Source organism: Thalia democratica, chromosome 5 (genome assembly GCF_965202585.1).
Source record: "Thalia democratica chromosome 5, ktThaDemo2.hap1.1, whole genome shotgun sequence".
NCBI lineage: Eukaryota > Metazoa > Chordata > Thaliacea > Salpida > Salpidae > Thalia > Thalia democratica.
This window is the reverse complement of record NC_139169.1, coordinates 61,959,362-61,985,245: the sequence shown is the minus strand read 5'-3', so window position 1 is coordinate 61,985,245 and position 25,884 is coordinate 61,959,362. Positions and strand designations below refer to the sequence as shown.

Sequence of the window (25,884 nt, the reverse complement as noted above, 5' to 3'; positions counted from 1 at the left end):
TTTGTGTTTAGCATAATACATGTTTGATAATCTAGTTTCAGCAGATTTTTCAATTAATGTTAAGCTATAAAGAATTTTATTTAATTCAAGGGTGACTATTCCAATAGCAGAAGATTGCACATGATTTTATCAAAATAAAACCCCATAAACTTAAAAGTCCTAAAAAGTCAATACATCACATTTTGAGCTAATAAACGGTGGTTTTCAGATGAAATATTTTTTAATCTGTAAGAATGTTTAATAAACTAATCTAGATTCTGGACCAGAGTTTCCCAAAAATGTTACAAAAAACTCCCTTTAAAGAAGTTAAAAAAGCTATGAGCCCCTCCAATAAGATTTCTCTATAAACTACCATTAAAAATCTAAATGTCTAAAAACATCTAGTGTAAATTTCAAATTATGACATTATGACCTCATGCCTCCCCCCCCCCTTTGGCCCATTTGCTGCTCATAGCCCCTTAAGTATCTGTACCGACCCATTTTTGAAAACGTTTTCTAGACTGATTTGGCTATTTTATAACAACTGGTGAAGGATAGAATCCGGTCCGGATCCGGACTTTTTTTATTTTGATTGTTGTTTTTCTATATATGATACAAACTATAAAACTTTTAATCGTTGAATATGGAATAACAACTGATTTATTTAGATTTTTATCGTTTAAAAAATTCTAATTTGTAAGTTTTTAGTCGCAAAATCTATAAAAGCCACTAGCCTCCAGGTATTCTTTATCAACCGTCTTGATAAATACTTATATGAACTTATTGTTTCATTCAATTTAAATGACTATGTTTATTTTAATTTTTAATAAACTGCAGTTTAACTACTTTATTTTTTAAGATCTTGATCTTTACTAATTTTAATTTAATTCTTACATAAAATAAAATTAAAAATTACAGATCAAACCAGATGTATCAAAGGTACAGCAAAGTTTTAAAAGTCTAGAAAATAAAAATAAAAAAGTATAATGTCAAATGATTAAAGAATATTTATAAAATTACAAAAAAAAAATTAGATATATTAAAGTATTTAAAGTTTTAATTACGTCTGAAATTTTTTTAAAGTTTTTATAAGTTAAAAAACAGTAAAAGGTGCTTTTAAAATGGTTTTCGTACTTAAGAAGATATACAAGAACGTTCAAAATAAAATAACAAAACAAACTTTCATTTACCATCTATGTAAACCTTAACATAAAGTTAATATTTTTTTATTTATAAAGATCCAAAAACTTTGCTTTTTAGCCGAAAACGTATACGTACAAATGTACAGACTTTTTAAACTTTTAAATTTTTTAACATTTATTTTAGATATGTGTGGCTTTTACTAGCTGATAAAACTGGCAGTTATGCTTAAATTGGTTAGGTTTATTATGAAGTTCAGATCAAATAGAAAAATATTAATCAAGTAAATAATAAAATTTAAAAACACATGTTGTTTTAGTTTACAAAGTTTCTGCTTTGTTTAGAATCTAAGAATTTTAATAACGCCTTGTGAAACAATTAAAACGTTTTAATCTAACGATTTACGACAACAATTTTAATTCAAACTGTTTAATTACTTACCAGGGGCGTGTCTAGACTTTTTTCAAAGGGGATTCACATTTTTTTTGTTCTTAATTTGCCACTCAAGTACGCATTTCTTAGGTAAGCACAGTCAGTTAAGTACGCAATATTTAGCCGAAAAACTCTGTGTTTAAAATGCTTTTTTTTTTGTTTAGAAATTTTAAAAACATATAAGTAGTAATAAAAAAAATATTTTTTTATTTATTATACGTATTATATTTAGATAAACTAAAACTAAAAGAACCAGAAAAAATTTATAAACTTACAAATTTTGATTTAAATGTTAGTACAGATGGAGTTTTTACAAGTTTTTCTTTTAAATTCTAAACTCTTTACATTTATATATCTGTCTATTTTAAAAATATTTTTTTAAGTAATTTAATCTATAAAAAATGAAAATTCACCATAATAAATGTTTAGACTTATACAATTAAACTAAAAAATATTAAAATTAAAATTAAGTGTTTGCCAGCTGGTGCAGGGATTCTAATGATGGTTTTGAAATCTCTCTGAGTTAAAAATTTCAAAAAATAAAGAATCAATTTTCTGGCCAACAGATATACAAAAATAAAAGAACTTAATAAAAATTGAAATTTCACTAAAAAAAATGTTTAGACTTAAACAACTAAATTGAAAAAATCTTTAAATTATAATTAAATGTTTGTCTGATGGTGCAGGGATTCTAATGATGGTTTTGAAATCTCTCTGTGTTGAAAATTTCAAAAATCAAGAATCAACATAGTGGCCAACAGATATACAAAATAAATAACTTAAATAAATTTAATAAAATACCATTAAATTATTAAAGAATAAACTGCCATGTGGTGTAGTGGTCTAAAGATCATTTTGAAAACTCTCTTAATTGAACTTTTTAAGGATTAAAAGCTTCACACAGCATATATTATATATTAGCCTTCATATATACAATTAACTAAGTAAAATAAAACTTAAGTGATTATATTGGACATTTTTAACTAAAATTGTACTTAGTAGTTGAAAAAATACTTAATCAAAAGTTATTTACACTAAGTAACAATTTATAATGGGAATTAAGAGCATCTTAGTAAAAAGTTTTCTAGAAAAAAAATGCTACTTTAAAAATTTTAATAAAATTTACAATAAAAAAAACTATTTAAAATCTATTTCAGCTGGGCGAAAATGAGCATTTTTTGTTACGGAAATTTATAATCTTTCAGTGTTATAAATTCAACATTTATTATTCAAAGTATATCAAATAAACAAAACAAAGTCAATAAAAAACGTTTTTAGTGATATTATAAGATTAATTTTTCAGGGGGTTCACAGGAAACAGGAAACCAGTCAAAACACGCACTGTTACTTACTATCGTTTATACGTATTCAAGAAAAAAAGGCCTGTAATTTTTAAACTAAGATTTAAGCTTATGAATATACAAAACTATATCTAAAAAATAAAAACCATTGTTTTTAAATAAAGTTTAAAAATCTTCTATAGTATAAAATATTTATTTAGTATTTTCTAGAATTAGTTTTAATGAATACAAAGTTTAAACTTTGAGTATTAATAGTTAAAAGAAAAATTATAACTAAAATCAGATCAACAGTAAACACGGCAAAATCTTTTTTTGCAATTCATTAGCTATTTAAGCTTTTATGTAAAGTAATTCAAAATGTGCTTTAGAAAATTCTAACAAAAATAGTGTTTTTGCAATTAACTTAATTTTTATTGATTGCACAGCATCTTAAAGTTTCATTCAAACTTTATATTTTAATATATATAATAAATATCACTTACTTTAAAATCGATATAGTTTTTATATTTATAAAATGGTAATTTTTAAATGTACTTACAGCTAATTTTAATTTTACTTATTAAATGCATTTTGCTTTAGATTTAAAGTTTGCTAACTTTTTAGTTAAATTAAAAACTTTTTCGCTTAAATCAAAATCTTATATAGTTGTATTTTTAGTTGTAGGTATAGATTGCAAAATATTTTAGGCAAAAAGTTTTGTTTTTATCTTTTAGTAAGTAAATAAACTGGCATTTAAGTTTTTAAACAGCTCGTATGTAGGTATAAAACATTTATAAATTGAACCTTAACTATTATATTAAAATGAAAACTAGCCATAATTTTTAATCTTTAAACGACAAGTTAATAAATTTAAAATCAACTTACTCTGTGTTAGAAATAAAATTCCTGCTTATATTCTTCTAATAACTAATTTAAAACCTCTTTAAAAAAATTCAGTGCAATAACTTGCATAAAAAATTTTGTTTTAATATTTATATTAAAGTCATTTTTAAAAAAACACAATTAATATATCTTTCAATTTTAATGAAAGTTCGTTATAAATAGTAGTTTTACTGTATAATATAAATCGCTTTAATTTATTTAAAAATTCCAATAAAAAGACGAGTAGCAGAAAATAAGTAATTTTAGAAAGAGAAGAAACATTTATTACAAAACTTTGAGTTTCTAAACAACGTTTATTAATAAAAAATATGTAAAAGTAAATTTATAAAAAAAAATGACTAAATACATTATGTATTTCTAAACATATAAAAGAATAAGTTATTAGATTTTTTTTTACGTGATTGTCTTTTTATTGTACAAATCTTTAAATTTAGTTTCCAGTTCGTTTAATTAAAGTAAAAAGAAGAACAAATATTTTTGACAAAAAAAAAATATTTTGAAATCGAATAATACGTTTACAGCATTTAAAAAATTAACAATAAAGTATTTACTGTAGTATTTAAATAAATTTTTAAGTTTATATCACAGTTTTTTTTCTTGAGTTTGGAATAACTGAAAAGTTGAACTGTTTTGATAATATATGAAAAAAGTAAGAGCTTTGTAAGTAAGGTAATACGCTGAAGGTTGTCGATGCCCAGCAAGTCAGATTACTAGAAAAAATCGTTTGTGGATCGGACTTGAAAAAAGTTCTTAGCGTATAGAATTCGAAAGACAATAATGGTTAAAACTTAACTAACAGTATTAAAGTAAACTTTTTTATTAATTTATCATAAAGAAATAAGACGCCTTGTTCTGGACAAGACGTTAAAAGCTATCTAAGTGGTAAATATTGCATAACTCTATAACTAAAAGGTTTCATCGTTCACCAGGTAATCGTACCAAATATTTTGAGCGGTTTTTTTGTCATTCGATAAACAATGATAAACAAGCAGTGTTATATACAAAAAATAAATCTGTAGAACCATTTGAAGTCTTTATACTCTATGCTAAAAAGTACTTTTTACTTTTGTGGAAGTTGTTCTTAAATTAAAAAAAAATTGACGCGAGCTAGATATTTCTATATTTGGGCTGGATCGAGCCCGCAGTGATGTGCTAAGTAACTTTTAAAATTAAAATGTTTGTATACATAAGTAATTACATGCTCATAAATTTTAAGAATGTTTTTCAAAAATAATAAAAGCTATTTGTTTGTTAGTACAATTGACTTTGTTATGGAAAACTATTCGAAACTTATCGCGAAAAAGGCTTATTAACATTCGTTTTTAATTTTTAATGTAGAATATTATAATTTGGCAGAGTACATAAATATTGAGTTTTTGTTAATTATTAAAACTTCTAAGTTATCAAGTAAAAGTTAGTTATGAAAAACAAAACAAAACTATATAAACTTTCACAAAAGTGTGCTGCTTAATAGTTTTTTTGTTGCTGTAAATATTTTTCAAGTTAGTTGTTAATAAACTGTTAATAAATGTTTTCTAAACGTGTTAACATTCGATTTGTAATTTTTTTTAAATAAAAAGTAGTAATAAACTTTTGAAATATATCTTTATAAACTTTTTACATAGTTTATATGAAAAAAGTTTATCATTAATTGGCTATTACAATTTCTTATAATTAACAGGTCTTATATTTTAGAGATGAATAAAGTTTAAAACAACTTTAACTTTTCAAAATGATAGCCTTCAAACGTTTGTATTGGAAAACTGTTTGTTAAAGTAAAAACTTTAAGTAAAAAGTTGATAGTTTTTACGTAGAGATTATACTTATAATTTCAATCTCTAATTTTTGTTTGTTCTATACTCCGATAGGTTTTATAAAAATGTTATGTTTTGCAATTTTTCGTTTTATTATTAAAATCTATTAATTTTGTAAACTTCTTAAAAAGATCTGCAGATGTTTTATTTTAATAAAAATATAATTATTCAATAAGTAATATACTTTTGTTCAAAATAATTATTTTTTCAAATAAAAAATGAAGCTGTTCAAAATTAAATATTTAAAGGAGTTTATTAGGAGATTAATAAAGATTGATGGTTCTAAACATTGTAGAAAATTACGTATTATTAAAATTTACTGTCGTATGTGGTTTTTACAACAGTGAAAATGTAATGTAGCTCGAAAAGTACAGGACTTATTAAAATTCTGTTTTGAATATCAACAAGTTTTTTTTTTTTTTTTTCAGAGGATATTGCAGTAAGTTAACACTCTAAAATATCTAAAGTAGGTAATTAAGTATAACTTTTGTAAAATATATTGGCAAAAATTACTGTCATTGACCATAAGTGTGAAATTATACAATTTATCTTATAGTTTTATTATTATAAACATTGTTATAAGCTATAACAATTTGTTTATTTTTTTAGATTAAAGTCTATAATAAACTCAAATTTAGACAACGACCATTTTGCTCCACGAGCTGTTGTAAACAAAAAAAAAAGAAAACAAAGCTGAGCAGAGTACCGGCAACTCAAGCACCGGCAACTCAAGCAGGGACAACTCGAGTAGATACAACACGAGCAGGCACAACTCGAGCAAAGGCAACTCGAGCAGAGGCAATCTTAGCAGGGTAAAATCAAGCAGAGGCAACTCGACCACTGGCAACTCGAGCAGGGCAACTCGGTATTTGTTTTTTAATTTCTGCACCACTTAAGAAAAGTACCACGCGACGCCACTGGTAATTACTAAAAACATTTTAAATAAATGAAGCCCGCGAATACTATTTTCTATACAGTTTGGCCCGCAATTAATTTTCTCTAAAATTAAGTCCGCGACTTATAAAAGCCATCCGTATTTTAAATCAAATGAACTTTTTTTTATACTGTAATTTTTTTCATGATAGCTTATTTGTAGTTTTGCTTATACTTTTATTATAGAAACTTTTTTTTAACTTTTCCAAAATGTTTCTGTTTTGCTAATAATTTTTTTTTAATTCTAATAAATGTAAATAAGGTGTTAACAAACTCTAACAATTAGTTAAAGTTTGTTATATGCTTAAGTAAATAACATTCATGAAGAACGAAAAGAAAATATTCTGTATTGTATTAATTTTTTTTTGAATTTAATCGTTTTCGTTTTAGGTTTGTAACATAACCTTTTAAAAACCGTTACAATTAGCTTTTTGTAAAATTTTGTAACAAAAATATATTAAGCAACACAATCATAAGATTTAATAAATTTGTTATAAAAAAAAGTAAAAAAAAACTTGTCTTTGTTTTTATATTCGTTAACTGATTTTTATTTTGAAATGTGTAACAACAACAACAACAAAAATAAGTATAAAAATAAGTGTCTTCTAACTAACATAAAATAATATAAACTTTAAACTCTATGGTTAAAAAAAGGTGTGATTTTTAAATTAAAGTTGATATGTTGTTCAAAGAGTTATAAAAACATGAACCTGAAGTTTTGTATGAGTTAAAAAATTCTTATTTGTAAAAGCTCAACACAATTGTTATTTGCAATTATGTTGTTTACTTTTTAACAGATTATATGTTTGTTATACTTAATTTATTTTAGCTACACAATTTTTACACGGTAATTATTACCTGTTATTTACAAAATCTTTGTTTCAAATGTGATGATTAGCTAATGTGCACTTTTGTTTATGAACGAGGATGAACACAACAAAAATTTTCAGAAATGATATTTGTTAAATGTTATTATGAGCAATTGTATTTACACGTTTTGGTCCTGCACAAAACGTTAGAAAGTATTCAAGTGGTGTGCGACTCGATAACCGAAAAGTTTTTTCGTGTACAGTGCTTCCTCGCTAATCCGGTCCTCGCTAATCCTGTAGTGTGTGACAACATTAAGGTTTCGATTTGAAAAAAATCCTACTTAAAATTAGCTTGTCAAAAGTTTTAGCAATAATAAAATATCAACGCTAACCTAAGCCACTTGTTTCAAAACTGCTAGTTAAATAAGTTTTGCTACTCTTAACCGACAATGAAATTTTCAATAAGTTACAACTTGATAGAATAGTTTTATATAATCAAGTCAAACAAGTATAGCGTCATTAAAAAATAGATAGAATAAAATGAAAGTGAGTAGTACATATGCATAAAGTATTGTCTTAAGTACTTAATACTATGTTTTTAAGACAAATAAAAAACAAACATAATAAAGAAGTTATATACATAAATTACAGAAACATAAAGTTTCAGTAATTAAGATGTTTATCGTAAACAATCATTGCGCACATAACATTTTTACTAATTGTCTTTTTTTTGTAATTTGGCGAGTCGCTGCTTTGATAGAGTATCATATTTACTTTTAAAGTAAATAACTTAAATTAAAAAGCTAACAAAGTAAGCAAGCTGCTTTTACCGTTGAGAAGCTTAATTAGTTTGCGCCTACGTACTTATTACACAACATGTAATAGAAAGAAAGTTTTATAGAAGTAACAATTATTAAGTTTTAGAGTATAATTGAATAGAAATAAGCAAAGTTAACTTATAGCGTTAAAAAATAAGCAAAGTTAACTTTATGCTTGTTGTTTTAGTATGTTAAAAATAAAACACTGAAAAAAATTTTAAAACTTTTGATATTCTAAGATAAAAAAATTCTTACTTAAAAAGAGCTAGTCAAAACATATAAATTTTGACAAAAAAAAACAATGTTTGCCTTAGCCACATGTTTCAAAATTAAACAATTTCTACAACTAATAGTTGGTTATACAACTGTGATGAAATAAAAACTTGTTGGTTTAGTTTTATTTTAGCTGGTCAAATAAGTATAGTGTCATTAAAAGTTTATATAGTTGAGGCAAAAATGGTTATCAAAGAAGCATAAAGTATTAATTTAAGTACTTTCTTATACTACATATCAATAAATTTTAATTGTAATAAAATAAGCATCAATAAGTAAATTGATTATCTTAAACGATCTAGTGTGCACATAACATTTTTACTAATTGTCTACTTTTTAAATTTTGCGAGCCGCTATCTCGATAGAGTACCATATTTACTTTAAAAAATTAAAGTAAGTAACTTAAACTAAAAAGCTAACAAAGTAAGCAAGCTTCCTTTACCGTTGAGAAGCTTAATTAGTTTGCGCCTACGTACTTATTACACAACAAGTAATAGAAAGAAAGTTTTATTGAAGTAACAATTATTAAGTAATTCTACAATAATTGAATAGAAATAAGCAAAGTTAACTTATAGCGTTAACAAATAAGCAAAGTTAACTTCATGCTTGTTATTTTAGTATAATAATAAATAAATCACTCTAAACAATTTTAAAACTTTTGATATTTTAAGATAAAAAATTCTTACTTAAAAAGAGCTAGTCAAAACCATATAAATTTTAACAAAAAAACAATGTTTGCTATAGCCACATGTTTTAAAATTAAACAATTTCTACAACTCTTAGTTTATTACACAATTTTGAAGAAATAAAGACTTAATGGTTTAGTTTTATTTTAGCAGGTCAAAAAAGTAAAGTGTCATTATAAATTTATATAGTTGAGGAAAAAATGATTATCAAAGAAGCACAAAGTAATACTTTAACTACTTTCTTATACTACATATCAATAAGTTTTAATCGTAATAAAATATGCAACAATAAGTTATTCGTAAACAATCTAGTGTGCACATAAAGTTTTTACTAATTGCCTACTTTTTAAATTTGGCAAGTCACTGCTTCGATAGAGTATCATATATGCCTTGAAAATAATACCAATTACATACTTAAATTATTAAACACAAAAAGTAAGCAAGCAGCACTTATTTTCAAGACGCTCAATAAGGTGTACGCCTACGTGCTTTTTACACAAGACATTTTATGAAGTCAACAGCTTTATACAAGCAAGTCAAACAAGTATAGCGTCTGTATAAAAGTAGATAGAGTACGCAGAAACAGATTATTTCAGAGGCGTAAAGTATGATTTGGAGAACTTAATACTATTTTGTTATAAGACACATAGCAAAAAACATAATAAAAAGTTTCAGTAATTAAGCTGTTCATTGTAAACAATCTAGTGTACACAGTATCATTTATAATAGTCTAGCGTGAGTAGCTTTTGTTAGTTAAGCCGCTTCATTATTAGTGTATCGCATGTGCTTTGAAAAAAGCTAAACTAAATAAGTTAACTTAAAATACAAACAAAATAAGCAAGCTGCGCTTTAGAGAAGCTTAATTAGTCAGTGCTTACGTACTTATTATACATAAAGCAACAAACAAAAAGTTTTGATGACGTAACATTTAATCACGCTGCTCAACAGTTTATTAAGAAACTTGTAATAACAACAAGCTTCTTACTCATTTTTACGTGCAATGAGCTGATATAGTTACACGTGTAAAATTTCATCCAATCACAGATTACGAAAACGCCCAGCCGTGTTCAGCATAAATACGCTGGTGTCTTGTCAGCAATTACCAGTTTTAAAATTCTGTACAGACAATAGAATGCTGAACCTGGTAGATGAGATGCTTTAGAGCTTTTTGTATTTTTGTTATTTAAATTTACAAACAAAATAAATTGTATTTAAGATTTTTTTTTTCTGTTGTTCTCGACAAAATTATATTTTAATCGTCAAACTAACGAATTTCTCAAAACGTTAATAAAAAAAAATAATTTTTAAACTTTTAACAGTTTATTCATTAGTTAAAAAACTAAATTAACATAATGAATTATTTGTTAATGGCAGCTACACTACTATTCTACACGCAGGCGACAGAGACAAAAAGTTAGTTTTATAAGTTTCTTATTTTTACAAACAGCATGTAGTTTTTCGTATTAATATTTTTTGGTATACAACTAACATCACACTAATTGTTGTAAAACTTGTTGGAAATCAGTTCAGACGTACAAGTACATGAATCAAATTAAGTAGCTTTGTAATCAGCTAATGAAATTAAGTTCTTTATAAAATTAAAAGTGTTTAAAAACCTATTGAAAAAATGTCGAACGAAAATGACTGGCTTTATCACTTAAAACGAATCGGTCAACAGCTCAGTGGTTCTTAAACTGTTAAAAATTCCACAGCGGGTTGTTAATGATAGTAAATGTGTTTTCGCATATTTTTGTTGTATTAATACTAATTGTACAACAGTTGTACATTGTATTTAATTGAAATTACCACTTTTAATAATGTCAGTCATAAAAAACTGCTTTCGATTTGTTTTTTTTTTTTATTGTGCACCAAAGCACTGGAGTTTTTAATGAGCTTGAATTAAGGATATAATTTGTGTTACAGAGTGCATCAAAAAGTATGAAATAACGAAAAACAAGGCGAGCTTTACAGAATCCAAAGAGGCATGCGAAAGTCTTTCGGGTGGTATGGCATCGGAAGACCTCAAGGACAGGTTGATTGCAAATTCATATAAAAATAATAAACTAAGGAATGAATTTTTGATAAGATAAACATTATGATCAAAAAGCAGCTCCAAAAAACTAAAGTAGACAAGAATAATATGTTTTTATTGGTAACAACAACTTTAAATACATGTTAAAAAAACGAATACATGTTTTTAAAAAATAAAAACTTTATGATAAATAAATATTTTATGGTTAAAGGAAGATTATACAAAAGAAGGGACTGTAGTAGTAGGCAGAAAAGCTTTATTTTAAATTATTTATATAAACTTCATCCAAAAATCATAACTGCAGAATAAAACTATTATTAGTTAATAACTAAATTATCAACTTAAAAAAAAAAACATTAAGTAATTCAAATTATAATTAGCTTATTTTAATTTTAAACTTTAAAGTAACTTGTAACTTATATATAATATATTTAAAACTTTTAAAATAATAATGTTATTTCTTTAGTTAAAACAGCTCCTTTAAAAGTTCAGTGACTAATATACTATGTGATGAATATATGTAACTAACAAAAATCACTTTAGCTAGTTATACAATTTATCTTGTATTTTGAAAAAAAATAACTAGAAACTTAAAACCTAGAATAAAAATCCAAATTTACGGTAACTTATAGATTTTGTTTTAAAGTTATGTCGTCTCGAAGAAAATTAACATTCACTTTAAAAGAATAAATTTGTACAGAAAATGACAAACAAAGCAAAATTACAATTCTAAGCCTAAAAAGAATATGAGTAAATAGCGAATTATTTAAAATGCGACTTCAGTAGACAATAGCTTTTGTTATCTTGGAAAGTAGCTACTAAATCTAAAAATTTAAAACGGTAGAAAAAAAATATATAAAACGCAACTATAGTTTATCTAAACTTAAAACGTCAATTTAACTTTATAAAGAATAAAGACAAATGAAACTAAAGTATATGCTATAGTTTAAACTTTTGATTAAAAATAATTTTTAGTGGATAGTCACGATTTAGTGGTCAAATACATTTTTTTGTACTATTACAACAATTTTTTCAAAAATTTGTATTTGTTGAATAAAGGTATAGTTTTCATTAAACTTAAAAAATAAAACTATAAAAAACGTATTGCATTTTTAAATAAAAGTTTTTTTTATCGTTTAAAATTCTGAAATTGTACGAATAAAAAGACTAATAGTACAAAATTAATAACAGTTTATAATATTGATTTTACGGTTAAGAGCAACTTTACATCAAAATAATGGTCGTGTTAGGGATTTTTTTAGTAGTAGCAAAAAATTTATTTATAACTTGTACATGTAGAATAAAAATGCAGTTTGTTTTATAGTTATTAAAGCTAGTTTATTAGGAAAAGTAACAAATTATAGAAAAACAGTGTTGTTTTACAAAGTTAAAACAGCCAACTTATACTAAACAATGACTAATAGAACAAAGTACAACTATGCGACAAAATATACTTCAGAAAATTTAAAAACCAACTTAGTACAAAAATAATGACTAATAAATAAAAAGGCTATAGCTGTATAACGATATATTTTGTAATAAAAAATCAGCTTTACTTGTGATTAATAACTTGAAAGATAGAAGTATATTTTTTAACTTTAAAGCGTAACTTTTTTTGAACACCACCTATAACAGAACAAAGACCTAATTTTTAAAAAAAGAGAACATTTATCTGAAAATGTTAGCAACTTAAACTTTTTTATTAAACACCAACAATAAAAATTATTTTTGACCTCTAAAAAATACTGTATTTTTAACGACAAAAAACGCTCAAAATACTGTGTCCTAGCAAAATAGTGTGCAAAAAATCTTTCGGTTATCAAGTCGATAATATATATTTATATCAAGTATTTAAAATTTACATTATTGTTAAATTGTTGTTTTTTTTTTTTTTTTAATTTTCTGACACTGTTAAGTAAATTAAAAAATTAAGCAGCATATTAGTTATTTTATATTAAACCTACAACCGCTTAAAGAAAACTAGCTATCAAATACTTAAGAGATCAAACAGAACTCTTTGAATATATAGCGATGTAAACACCTGCTGGGAAAATTTTTTTTTGATGATTAAATAGGGTCTTTGTATTTTGCAGCTGCCATAAAAAGATTAATTACATTAAATTATATTTTACCTGAAACAATTATTTTATCGTTTAATAAGTGTTCTTTAGCAAACGTTTAAATAAATAAAAAGCAAATTATAAGCGTAGATAACCAATTTCATAAAGTTTGATGTTCAATTACTGTAAAATAAACATATACTAAGTTAATTTAATCATTAGTTGTTAAATTTTAAAATTTGTTTTTGTCATAAAAAAAAGAAAAAACACGAAACTTGATACTAGTAAAAACATATAAAAGCTATTCTTAAAACGAAACAATAAAACGTTAAATATATCAAAAAGATTGAAAACCATGAAGTAGTAAATCGAAATCGATAAAACAATTTTTCACAGTGTAAACTCCGTAAAAGCAGAACGTTTAATCGAGGATTATCACGAAACCAGCAATTCGGCCATCTGGATAGGAATCACTGTCAAGAACATAAGTGAAGCTGCCAACGCCACCGACAACCCGTTCGTGTTCTCAGACGGCTCCGACCCCGTCAACGACACCGGCTTCGTCTTCAAGTGGGCGTCTGACGCCGAGCCCGACTACGGCGAGAGATCGGGCGGTCATTACAGATGCGTTTTTGTGCTTCGCGGTGGAAAGATGGAAACCAACACGTGTGACTATGAAAAACACGCTCTTTGTAAAACCTTAACCTTTTGTGAAGATGAAAACCCGCCAAACTCCGGATCTGAGCGTTCCCGCGCAAACTTGCTGCTTTTCGCGCTTTTCGTGGCCTGCAGCGCTTTCAGCGCTTTCCACGTCGCGCTTGTGTTTTAAGGTGGCGCGCATTCTGTGCAAACTCTTCTTTTGAGTTTGCACCTGAAACACTTGGATGCTTGTGATTTTGAAGAAAATTACTTTCATCGCGTCCACGAGAATCGTACGAGTCTTGTTTTGTTCATTGCTTTGTTGTTTGTCTGTGAAACTTTTCTGCTGTGAAATGATTAACATGTGAGACTTGGGTGTTTTAAAAAATAGTAGAATCGATTAAACGTGAAATTCAATTGACTTTGGCGGTATTCAAATATAAAATCGACTTTTTTTAATTTACACTAAGTGCGAAACTATGTTTTTAAATGAAGTTTATATCAATCCTTTTTACTTTTACAGCACCGTTTCACAAATAAACTCAAAAATAAGCAGGACAAGGTTCAAAAACTTAGTTGTTTCACATGTTACACGCCTTAAATCAACACCGTCTTTTAAATTTTTCAAGACTTGTTTTAAACAAGCAAATAAACCGTGCTTTTTTCCTACTAGCAAATAAGATCAATGCTTAAGGTTTTTTTAACGCAGGTTTTAACCATAGTAAAACTTCATTGTTGTTTATTGACATTATACTAACGTTCAATAAAACAGAGAGTTTCTTAAATGTTTTTTAAATTTTATGCAATGTTAAAATATATTTTTCGGTATTAATGCTCAGCAACAGTTTTTTTTTTTTTTTCTTTACAAACAATTTTGTAGTTCTTTACGTTAATAAAATGGTACGGTTGAAATTACTTAACACTTTTTAAAATATATTATTATATTATTTAAAAGTAGAGTGTACTAGTAAAAGCAGTTGTAATTTATTTTGGCTGTGCAGAAAGTTTATTTTAAAAGAATTCTTAAATTGAAATACTTGTTTTAAGCTAATTTATAACATTTTTCTCTAGTACTTAAAGTAAATGTTTTTTCTATACGTAAAAAATGTTCCTTTATTGATAATAAATACATTTTACAGAATTATATTATGTTATTGTTTTTGTATTATTAAAAAAAATATTAAAAAAACTAGCCTTTTTTTTATATAACTAAAAATGTTTAGGTTTTTTTACATGTACAGCAAATAAACCTACTTACCCAATTAAAAACGACTTAAAATAAGTTTGCAGTAAATAAAGTTTGAACTGGTATAAATTTATTTTACTAAACTACCTAAAAGATCACTGAATTATTCAAAGAGAGCAAGTTATTTATTTCGCAAAGATTGTTTTACATAAGTAATATTCCAAAAAGTGCAAGAAAAAATTGTTGTTTATATGAAAAATGTACAAAAGTGATACGTAAATGTTTTTTGAACTTGGTTTTTAATGAACGTTAGGTGGTAACTAAACAAATAAAATAATTAAATTAAAGTTATTAATTTTTTAATAGTAGACATTTTATTAAGTATGAAGTATATTATCGAATGTAAATTTTAGTCCGGTAAATATTTATAATTTTAGTAAGCCCTCTATGTGTTATTTTCTTATACCTTAGTTGCATTTCATTATTTTATTTATTAAATTTAGTTCTGAACAAAATAACAAAAAATTGTTTACAATGAATATAATAATACTTCATTACTGTACGGGTTTTACTTGATATTTAAATTGATGTTAAAGCATTTACAAAATAAGTTTTTACAGCTTGACTGTACTTTGTAGACTTTTAAGTAAACTTTATGCTGTTCTAACAACTCACAAATTCCATGCATTTATTTAAAATAAAAACTTGTTAATAAGTTTTGTATAGAAAGTTTGCTCAGTTATCTGATGAAAAAAGTTTACCGTGTATTTGTCTACATTCCAATTAGATAAAATAGAAGAAGTAAAAGCATTTTATCCAGATGTAGCAAAACCTCTAAAAAAATAAATGCATAAGTGTGGTCTGGTTAAAATTTTGGGAGGTATGGAAAAAAATAACTTGTTTAAGTCATTCACTGAAATCGAAAAGCTTTTGAACATACTAATAGCCATGCCGATGTGTTTAACAGAGGCTGAAAGAAAACTTTCAGCTCTCAAAAGAAAAAAAAATATCTGAGAAACACTATGGGCCAGCCAAGACTTAATTCCTTAAGTGCGCTATCAGTTGGTCGAGATCTACTTAGTGTTTGTAAAAGTTTTTATTCGAAGGTTATATAAATGTTAGTTGAGAAAAAAGAAAGAAGGATGCATTTCATCTAAAAAGAAACAATATTCCTATCATCATTAAAAGATAGAACATAACTAAGTTGATATTGTTTCGGGTTTTTGATTAATATTTGTGGTTGTTAAGTGTTATGGTTCAAGGGTTACTTTTAAACTTTTAATATTATTATTTTGCAAGTAGTGAACTACTAAAATATTTTACTTTTTATTAAATTCTGTGTATTGAATGCTAACTCTGACTGAACTTTAATTTTCATTTCTTTTCAGATACAATTTATATTTTTAGCTAGTATTTCATTATATAGATATTAATGCTTATAGATTATTCTACAATTTTTAGTTTTGTTAGTTTGCAAATTTTGATCTATTATATTATATAGATTTTGCTTTATTTGTTAATTTTGTATATTAAAACTAGTTCTGACTTGTCTTCAATTTTGTTTGTAGTAAAAGTTAGTTGTTTCAGATAATTTTATAACTTTTATTTATTTAGTTTACAAAAAATACTTTTTAAAAAAATTTTGCTTTATTTGTTTATTATTTATATTGAAAGCTATGTCAGACTAAACTTTGCTTTTCATGTTTTTTAAGTTACTGAAAGTTTTTAGATATCTATAAAAACTTTAAATTTATTATACAACTTTTTTTCGTTTTTTAATATTATTACGTGTAGGTTTTTTGAGTAATTTTATTGAGTCTTTATTTTGTCATTTATATAAAAATTTTAGATACTTTAGATGATTATTTAATAAATAATTTTTTATAACCTTGTTATTTCTTATCAAATTACTAGCACAAAGTTTATTTTCATTAAAACAATGTTTTTTTATTTCTAGTTAAAAAGTGTTAATTTTAAGCTAGTAAATTTAATCTTAATAAATACAGAAACTACCATGTTATAAAGTTTACAAAAAAGTAGCTAAAGTTGTTTAAAAAAAGTAGTGAAATATACAGGTATAAGATATTTTCTAAATGTATTTATTTTTTTTATTTGACTGCTAACTTATTAAAAGAAATTTGTTAAAGGTTTTTTTTATAATTAGCCTATTTGTTTACGTTACCTTTATGATTTTTATCAAAAGTTTCAAACTAGAGGATTTTTTTAACTTGACAATGTCAATCTGCAGCACCCCGTAACAAAAAGACGCCACTAGTGTCTGCCTTGGTTTTTTGATTATTTATTGTCAATCGTTGCGATCACATATTTTTTAGTTTATTAAGTTCAAAGTAATATAAAAGATATTATGTATCAAGTTTGTTATCTTTGTAAACCCTCAAAGAATGTTAAAAAAAGAACTTTTTTATTTAAAAATATTTAAACATACTCTTTGAATCTTTTTATTTTTCAGTTAATATTTTTTATTTAATGAAGCAAAAAATAATCTGTAACTAACAAAAAATTAAATTATCTATTTTAAAACCTTTCTTACTTTTTTCACTCAATTGTTGGGAACTTAACTTAAACTAGGTTTTAGCACTTTACATTTTTTAAAAACATACACTCAATCAGCAATTTTATATAACAGAAAATCTACTGACAAAAGTTATTTGCCTCATTTAATAAACGTGTGTTGTAAAACTACAATAAACAAAAAATTAACTGGCTGCTAGTTTTTCTTAGAGGTAAAAGAAAACTAATTGTAAATTCTACTTATCTTAAATTTAGTTTAGTTGTTCTATCTACAACCAAGAATTTCACTATGGTCTAGATCAGGGGTCGGCAGGCTATTGGTGCTCGCAGGCCGAATTTCAAATTTCCAAAATCTTCGCGGGCCACAGTTTTAGTTTGAATGATCTTTTGGTTTTAGTCACACCAAAGAAAGTTTTGTTGTTATAACTTTAAATAACTTTTAGCTACACAAAGAACTTGTATTTAAGTTATAAATATTTATTTGAATAAAATTTACATTGACTAATATAATGTGTGTTTTCTCAAATCTTTATAAGTTAAACTTAATATTTCTATTATTTTACTTACAAACTAACTCTCTGTAAAAACCGAGCTTGAAAAACATTTATGGGTCACTTTTATACATTTATTTACTTTGAACCACCTTTTAATATTTTTAAAAATATTATATTTTGAATATGAATTTTGCGTCTTAAGTAGTTTGTACTCCTTAGAAAATTCAGTGATAAGTTAAGTAAATAAAATCAATACTTTTTTGTATTGTAGATAACCTAAATCAAACTTTTTTTTAAATAATTAATTCTCTAACTGTAACAAAATACATTATAAAAAATTAACTATTTTTTTACATGGTTGCCAGATAAAAAGAAAAAAAATTCTGAGTTATATCAAACCAGCCTAAGTTTACTAAAACTTGAAAAGGCTAAAAGCTTTCTGTTAATCAAACTTAAAACCTAATTAAAATATTATCATTGTAAAAAAGTACAAAATGTAGTTTTTCAAGATTCGATTTCTATTTTAAGAAAATAACTTTCTGTTGTGAAGAGAAAGTTATTATGAAATTGAGAAAAACCCTGGTGGAATGCTATTATGTCTTATTCACACTTTTTAGCGAAAGGGGACAATTTTAAAACTTTCGGCGATTTGGGAGCAAAAGTGGGGGGAAAAAAAGTCTTAGGTGTTTTTAATATTAATTTTGAAACTTACACTAGATGTTCTTGATTTGCAGACAAAGAGCAAAAATAAAAAAAGTCTTAAGTGTTTTAATAGTAATTTTGAAACTTACACTAGATATTCTCGAGTTGCAGATAAAGAGCAATAAAAAAAGTCTTAAGTGTTTTAATAGTAATTTTGAAACTTACACTAGATATTCTCGAGTTGCAGATAAAGAGCAATAAAAAAATTCTTAGGCGTTTTTTATGGTAGTTTTTTGAGTAGTCGTGTAGTAGGGTGCAATAGTTTTTCTAATTTTTTCAAACGGGGCAATTTGGAAAAAAAAAGTTTGGGACACCATGGTCTAAATAGTCTTAGTAAGATCATTTAATCTTTGTACTGTTTATAAAAATTTAGCATGTCATTGTAGTGGGTAATTTGAACTATCTTTGATATGGAGCTTTAATAGCTATGAGTTTTAGTTAGTAGACGAGCTAAAAATTTTGATAATATACAAATCTAAATTATTAATAAAGACTCTGGGAAATGCACATTTATGTTAACTAGCTAAAAACTTATCATTGGATAGTCGTTTGATTAATGAAATTAACTTTGTAAAGTTTTCTCTAAATGCACTTCAAAGGGTGCAATTAAAACTTAATTAACTTTTAAAATAATGTCAAGTAATATCATTCTATATTGTATCGCTAAAATAAAACTGTTTATATTTTAAATATCTTTTTAATGTTCACACAAGACATTCAAAACTATTTATGTGTTGCAAAATATAAAGTAATTCACTTTATTTATTATTTACCTAATATAAGCTGAATATATTACAAAACTTGCTAATGAAAGTTTTTTTTTCAATTTGTTCTAAAATATTAAAAATAACTAGTCTCTACAACAGGGTTGCCAAACGTTTTTAGATTTTTTCCAGATTTTGAAAACACAAGGTTCTTTGCACATTTCGAGTTTAAAACTAAATGTAAGGTAAAAAATGCCTTTAATATTAATTATTAAAAATAGTGAAAAGATACAGTAAAAAAATTATAGACGTATTTAATAACAAACAAAATGTTAGATGATACAGTAAAAAATATTGTGTATGATAGTTTATTGTATCAAATCAAAATTTAATCATTCTATTTGTTAAATTTGTTTTAAATTACAGGTTTTTTGTGATTTACTTTTTCAAAATTCTAGGTTTTAACAGTTTTTTCAAATTTTTTCGAATTCTTGTGTTTTTTTTTTGCCTAAAATGTTAAATTCCAGTTTTTTTCAGGGTTCCCACTTGTTTGAGTCAAATAACTTTCACTGGGTTTTTTTCTAGTCCCAAAAGAAATTTCATAAATTAACTAAATAAACTAGTTTAAATCCTAAGAACATTGAAGAACTAGCCGCAAGGCTAAAAAACTTCTGTTAAGGAATTTTAAAATAATTATACATTTTTGAACAAAATATTGAAACTTATTCTAGATCTAGAAAAAAAATTTCTCTGAGATTTAAAAACAAATCTAAACTGCCCTGAAATTTTTTGAAAAAAACAAAACTGCCCTGAGTTTTCCTGAGTAAAAAAAAATCAAAATTTCCTGAGCTTACCTAAGATTTTCTACAACTTGAAAATTCCCTGAGTTTTTGTCAAACCTGTTATAAGTTGAAATTACTTCTAAATAGAACACTTTATTGTAGAAAACAATATTCCAAAACTAAATAAAATATGCGATATATCATAAAATTTTTAAGTTTAAGTCGATAAAATTTAAAATAAACAACAATGTCTTTGTGTAAAGTTTATAATTGAAAGATTAGTGCATAATATTTGCCTATAATTTTTAAAATGTCAAAATAAAATTAAGCTAACAAACGTAAAAGTACAAGCTCACACAAACTATTTTTTTGTTTAGTCTCTACTGAAACAGTGAATACAAAACATTTTATTTTTATAAAATTTCAAATTAATTTATTAAAACCAAAACTTAAGAATAGAAATAAGAGTTTATTTATCATATACTAACTATCACAAAAACTTTCAATTTAGCCAAACAAAATATACAATCCTTTAAATCTCAAATAAGTTAGGGACTAAGCTAGATAAAATTATATAACAACTGCAAAAATTATACCTATATTAAAATAAATTAAACTTATTGATGAGATGTTTTGCACAAAATGTTAGATAAACTGTCTTTCATTTAGTGTTTTAACTTAAAAATTCTGAGTTTTAAAAGCTTTTGTTTTTCAAAGTTTAAACAGCTAAATGAAACAAAGTTTGTCTAATATTTTGTGCTAAACATTCACTAAAATAACTTAATAAACATTAACATAAAAACTCTTGCAGCTTCGCATAAATATTATCAACTCTTATTTTTTCTGAAAATTGTACAAAACAACAAACGTCTAAATTAATTTTTCAATGAACATTTTTCCTTCAAAGCCTCGTAAATCCTGTCTTCCGCGAGCACCCCTGCGCAATCGTCGATTTCGTCAGTTTCCATCTCGCCAGCGCCACCATGCGGTTGAATGTTCTCGGCTTCAACTATTTCCGGGTGTTGGGTTCCATTCAGCTTGTTTTTTCTCTTGTTTACGAAAGGAATGCTGAAAGGCTCGGGCTTCTTCAACTGTGTTTAAAAAAGTATTTTGTTCAAATTCCAGGTTTTTACAGTTTTTTCAAACTTTTATTAATAAGTTGTTATTACCTCTAAATTAAATACTACATTGTTTAAAAAATACTTCAAAACTAAATAAGATATGCGATATGTCATAAAATTAGTAAGTTTAAATCAATAAAATTAGAAATAACAACAATATCTTTGTGTAAAGTTTATAAACTGTGAAAACTACCACCAACTTTAATGAGCTTTTCAACCAATTAAATTAGATAACTACATACGGTTTGGGTGGTAAAGAGAATGATTTAAATACATATACTACGTTTATTCTTTCAAAACTTTTTAATGCTAAGTTTCGGGCAAAGACCTCGTCAGTGCTTACATCAAAATTCTTACTCCCATAGAATATATGTTACACTATTTTTGCACCGAATATTTGTAATGTACGATTTGCAATTCTAACATCATATTGTACTTTGTTTTTGTTTTTTTTGCATCTCTGTTTACCAAACTAACATAATTGATGAAATTAGTGAGATACATCCGCATAGAAAAATAAATAAAACATATAAATAAAATATATAAAAAACTAACATTACTGATGAGGTTAGTGAGATATATCCACATATTAAAATAAATAAAACATATAAATAAAAAAAATAAAAACACACATTACTGATTAGATTAGTGAGATATATGTTCATAGCAAAATAAATAAAACATATTAATAAAATATATAAAAACTAACACTACTATTTAGATTAGTGAGATATATCCACAATGAAAAATAAATAAAACATATAAATAAAATATATAAAAACCAACATTACTGATTAGATTAGTAAGATCTCTCTTCATAGCAAAATAAATAAAACATATAAATAAAATAAATAAAAACTAAAATTACTGATTAGATTAGTGAGATATATCCGCATAGTAAAATAAATAAAACATATAAATAAAATAAATAAAAACTAACACTGCTGATGAGGTTAGTGAGGTCTCTCTTCATGGCGAAAGCGTCCTCACCGTCGGCGTAATACTTGGACTCCACTTCTGACTGCTGGAACTTGAGGGTGTCGGCGTACAACCTCAGTGCTGCCCTGTTGCTGACCCTTACGTGGAGTGAAACGTACCTATTTGTAAATATAAAAAATATCATTATTTAACAACAAATTGTAAATCAGGGTTTCCCAAAGTGGTAGAAAGAGCAGTAAAGGAGCCACAGGGGGCCATGAGGTCATAATTGAAACTTACACTAGATATTCTGCAGTTGATGATGAAGAGGATAATAAAAAAGGTATTAAGTTTTATTCATGGTAGTTTTGAGTAATCTTGGTACAAGGGGGCCATAGCCTTTTCAATTTCTTTAAAAGGGGCTATTTAAAAAATACTTTGGGAAATGAAGTTTGAGAAACCCAGTTGTAAATGGTATTATTTTTATTCAGGGTGTCAGCGTACAACCCCAAAGCGGCTCTGTTGACATGCAGTGGAACATACCTATTGGAAAAAATTATTAATTATTTATATTATACAACCTCAGTACTACTCTACTGCTGACTCGGACGCGCAGTGGAAATGCCAATTGAATGTGTCTTTGTGACTTAGTGACACGTATCATTGTCAAAACAATATGCTTTCAGGGACATGAATGTTTGAGAAAGTAAGATAGATTTTGGACTTGAATATTTAGGAAAATAAATTTTATTAGTCATCTTTATAAAGATATGATTAATAAGTGATATATGTCAGAATGAAAATTAGAAAAACTTAAGTTTTTGTGAAAATTACATAATTTGTAAGGTACTTATTTTTACAGCTACTTTTGAGTTTCTAACCAAAGATTTTTTTATGGTTTAGAAATATCATAAAACCACCCTGTGCAAAATTTTAGATGATTTGAACAAAATTTCACCAACCGGTTTTCTAAAAACCACCCCAATGCAAAATGTATAAGATCCAAAAAATGCAACCTTAAAACTTATAGTTTTTTTTTTACATGTTGCTAATTATAACACTAACACATTGAAAACAATTCAAATAAAATTTTATGGTAGCATTTCTAGTTTAAAAAACTGGAATTTAAAGAAAATTTACAAAAGTGATAAAAAACACATAAAATCAAGAAATGCTACCCTTAGACTTTCTTTAAGATGTTTTTAATTGTTCACTATGTGTTTGTGTGATAATTGGCCACCTGTAAAAAACTTTTATTGTAGAACTCAAAAATTACATTAAATTTTAACTTTCTTATCACATTTTATCTTAATTAGGTTTTATGATTTTAATTTAGTGCTAGTTTTAATTATTTATTTACTTATAATTTTGATAAAAAATTATTAAAAAAAAAAACTAGTCAACAACGATACTATGTTCATGAACAAACTTAAAATATTTTAGTTGCCTACATATTATGTCGGATTTATTAAGTTAATTAAGAAATGTGCTACAATATAAAAATATTAACTCGAACATTTATAAGGTAGTACAACTGATTTTATAATGTGCACGAAATGTATAAAATATAGTTTAACTGTTTTGTTTTCTATATAATATGTTGAAATAAATACAATTTTACATTTAAACTTCGGTTAAAAAGGTAACTTGAGCAAGGTAAAATCTAATTAACTTTTTGCGCAAATTTTACTTTTAAGAAAACTATAACAGACTGAAATTTTTGAATTTTTTTTTTAAAGCAAGATATAAAGATATAAAATACTTAACAAACTTATTTTAATCAACAAAATCGGCGAAAGTCTGCAGAACAAGTCCGGACTTTCGTTTGCCGTGAGACAAGCTCAAATTTAACAAAAGGGTTGATCATGCCAATTCGATCATCAGACCACAAGTTTCGGTAGACTGAGACCGGTTTCGTCCTTATTAGGACTAATAAGGACGAAACCGGTCTCAGTCTACCGAAACTTGTGGTCTGATGATCGAATTGGCATGATCAACCCTTTTGTCAAACTTATTTTATTTTATTAAATTATAAACATGAGTAATAAAATAAATACATCATGCACAATGCTTTTATTCTAACACTTTAAAAAAATTAAGTGAGTTTTAATGGTAGGTCTTTCACGATAAAATGAAACAGTAGTTTTAAATAAAATAAACAAACTTTTGATGGGAAAACTGGTTAGTAAATAAAATGTAAATAATAAAACACTTTGGTAAATAATTCTTAAATTTAGTTTCTAGATGCAATGTTAAAACCCATATAAATATTACAGCACTTATTTGTCCAATATTTAAAGTACTATTACTGATTAATAGAAACTTTTTTAGTTGAATAAATTTTTAATTACTTAAAATGTCACACTAATTTGGAACTAACTGAATGAAATGTAAATTATGTCTCATTAGTTTGATAAACTAATAATAAACTGATAAAAATTCTAAAACATATGATATAGTTTAAACTTTAGTTACATAAACTATCATTAACTTGGTCTAAATATTTAATCATGTTACTTGGTTATTTAAACAACGGATAACCTAAACTAAAATGTGTTGCAATTTTTATTTAACATCTATTTTATCGAACAAAAGTCTTACTGGGTCAAACCACTAAACAAAACTTTAGCAACTACAACTTGGTAGTGTAACAAGTAGTAGAATATGTAACAGACGATTTTACCTAAGACTTTCTCAATCACAACATTAGCTAAGTTGAATGTTTTGTCACAGTTTTCCTTTTATAAAAAATATTGAGTATTCTAAACTGAAAAAATCATGTAAAACAACAGATAAATACAACTAGCACTAGCTTTGTATATACTGAATCAACCCTGCAACTTTATCAATAGGCTTTCTTAGTTGTTATTTGAAAACTCAGTTTTTACTATCAATTAACATAGGGTTTATATATATTGTAAATAATTAAAACTAATTTTGCTCCGAAAGTATCAACCGTGGCCAACATTATAAGAGGTAGTACAGATTTCAGGTACTTTTATCACTAACTCGATCTCAAACTATAAACCAAAACTTTCTTACAAATTTAAATTTGACTCGGATACTACAACAATTTTGAAAGCGGCTCTGAGCAATCAGAGTTGTTATTTTATTTAATGAAAAAAAGCACACGTAATAACAAAACTAACTTCGCCCCGAAAGACTCAACCATGGCCCTGCAGCTCTGGTCCATCAGCTTTCTGGCGAGCCCCAGTCTCCTGTGCGTCCTGCGTACAGCCTGAAATAATAAATAATAACTAGTTACCCATTAAATTGTAGCATAATCGAGATATATAAGAGATTCAAGTTGGTGAGTTTGATAGATTTAAGTTGAAAGGTAAAAAAGACTACTTAATTAAAATTCACCATTATTCTTAAACTTTTAAACTTTTTTATTTCACTTTTACTACTTGAAACAAACTATATGCAGAAAATTTCTTTAAATAAAAGAAGACGTTTATAAACAAAATCATGTGTTTATGCGGCGCAGGCCGTTGTTTCTTACCAACTTCTACACTTCACTGTATGATAGTTATTATGTGCAAACAAGTTTTCAATTGAATATTCAGTGAAAGTTTAAATTTCTATTTCAAGTTGCATTTAAACAAAGACCATAATGTTCAATAAGAGTTTGACTTAAATTTATT

At 25.7% G+C, this 25,884-nt stretch overlaps 1 protein-coding gene across 1 annotated transcript; it reads right to left on the bottom strand.

Moving 5' to 3' along the window:
• Nucleotides 1-21,073: 21,073 nt before the first annotated feature.
• On the bottom strand, nucleotides 21,074-25,852 carry LOC145836712 (N-alpha-acetyltransferase 11-like). The gene is made up of 4 exons (XM_082944493.1): nucleotides 25,844-25,852; nucleotides 25,387-25,475; nucleotides 22,260-22,416; nucleotides 21,074-21,289 (listed from the first exon to the last, which is right to left on the bottom strand). The coding sequence occupies exons 1-4, from the start codon at nucleotides 25,850-25,852 to the stop codon at nucleotides 21,074-21,076; spliced, it is 471 nt and encodes a 156-aa protein (XP_082800619.1).
• Between the last annotated feature and the right edge of the window lie 32 nt (nucleotides 25,853-25,884).

Coding starts and splice junctions, on each gene's coding strand:
- LOC145836712 (XM_082944493.1), bottom strand. Junction 22,417..25,386: donor GTTGAGTCTTTCGGGGCGAA/GTTAGTTTTGTT, acceptor ATTTACAAATAG/GTACGTTTCACTCCACGTAA. Junction 21,290..22,259: donor TCACTAACCTCATCAGCAGT/GTTAGTTTTTAT, acceptor TTTTAAACACAG/TTGAAGAAGCCCGAGCCTTT.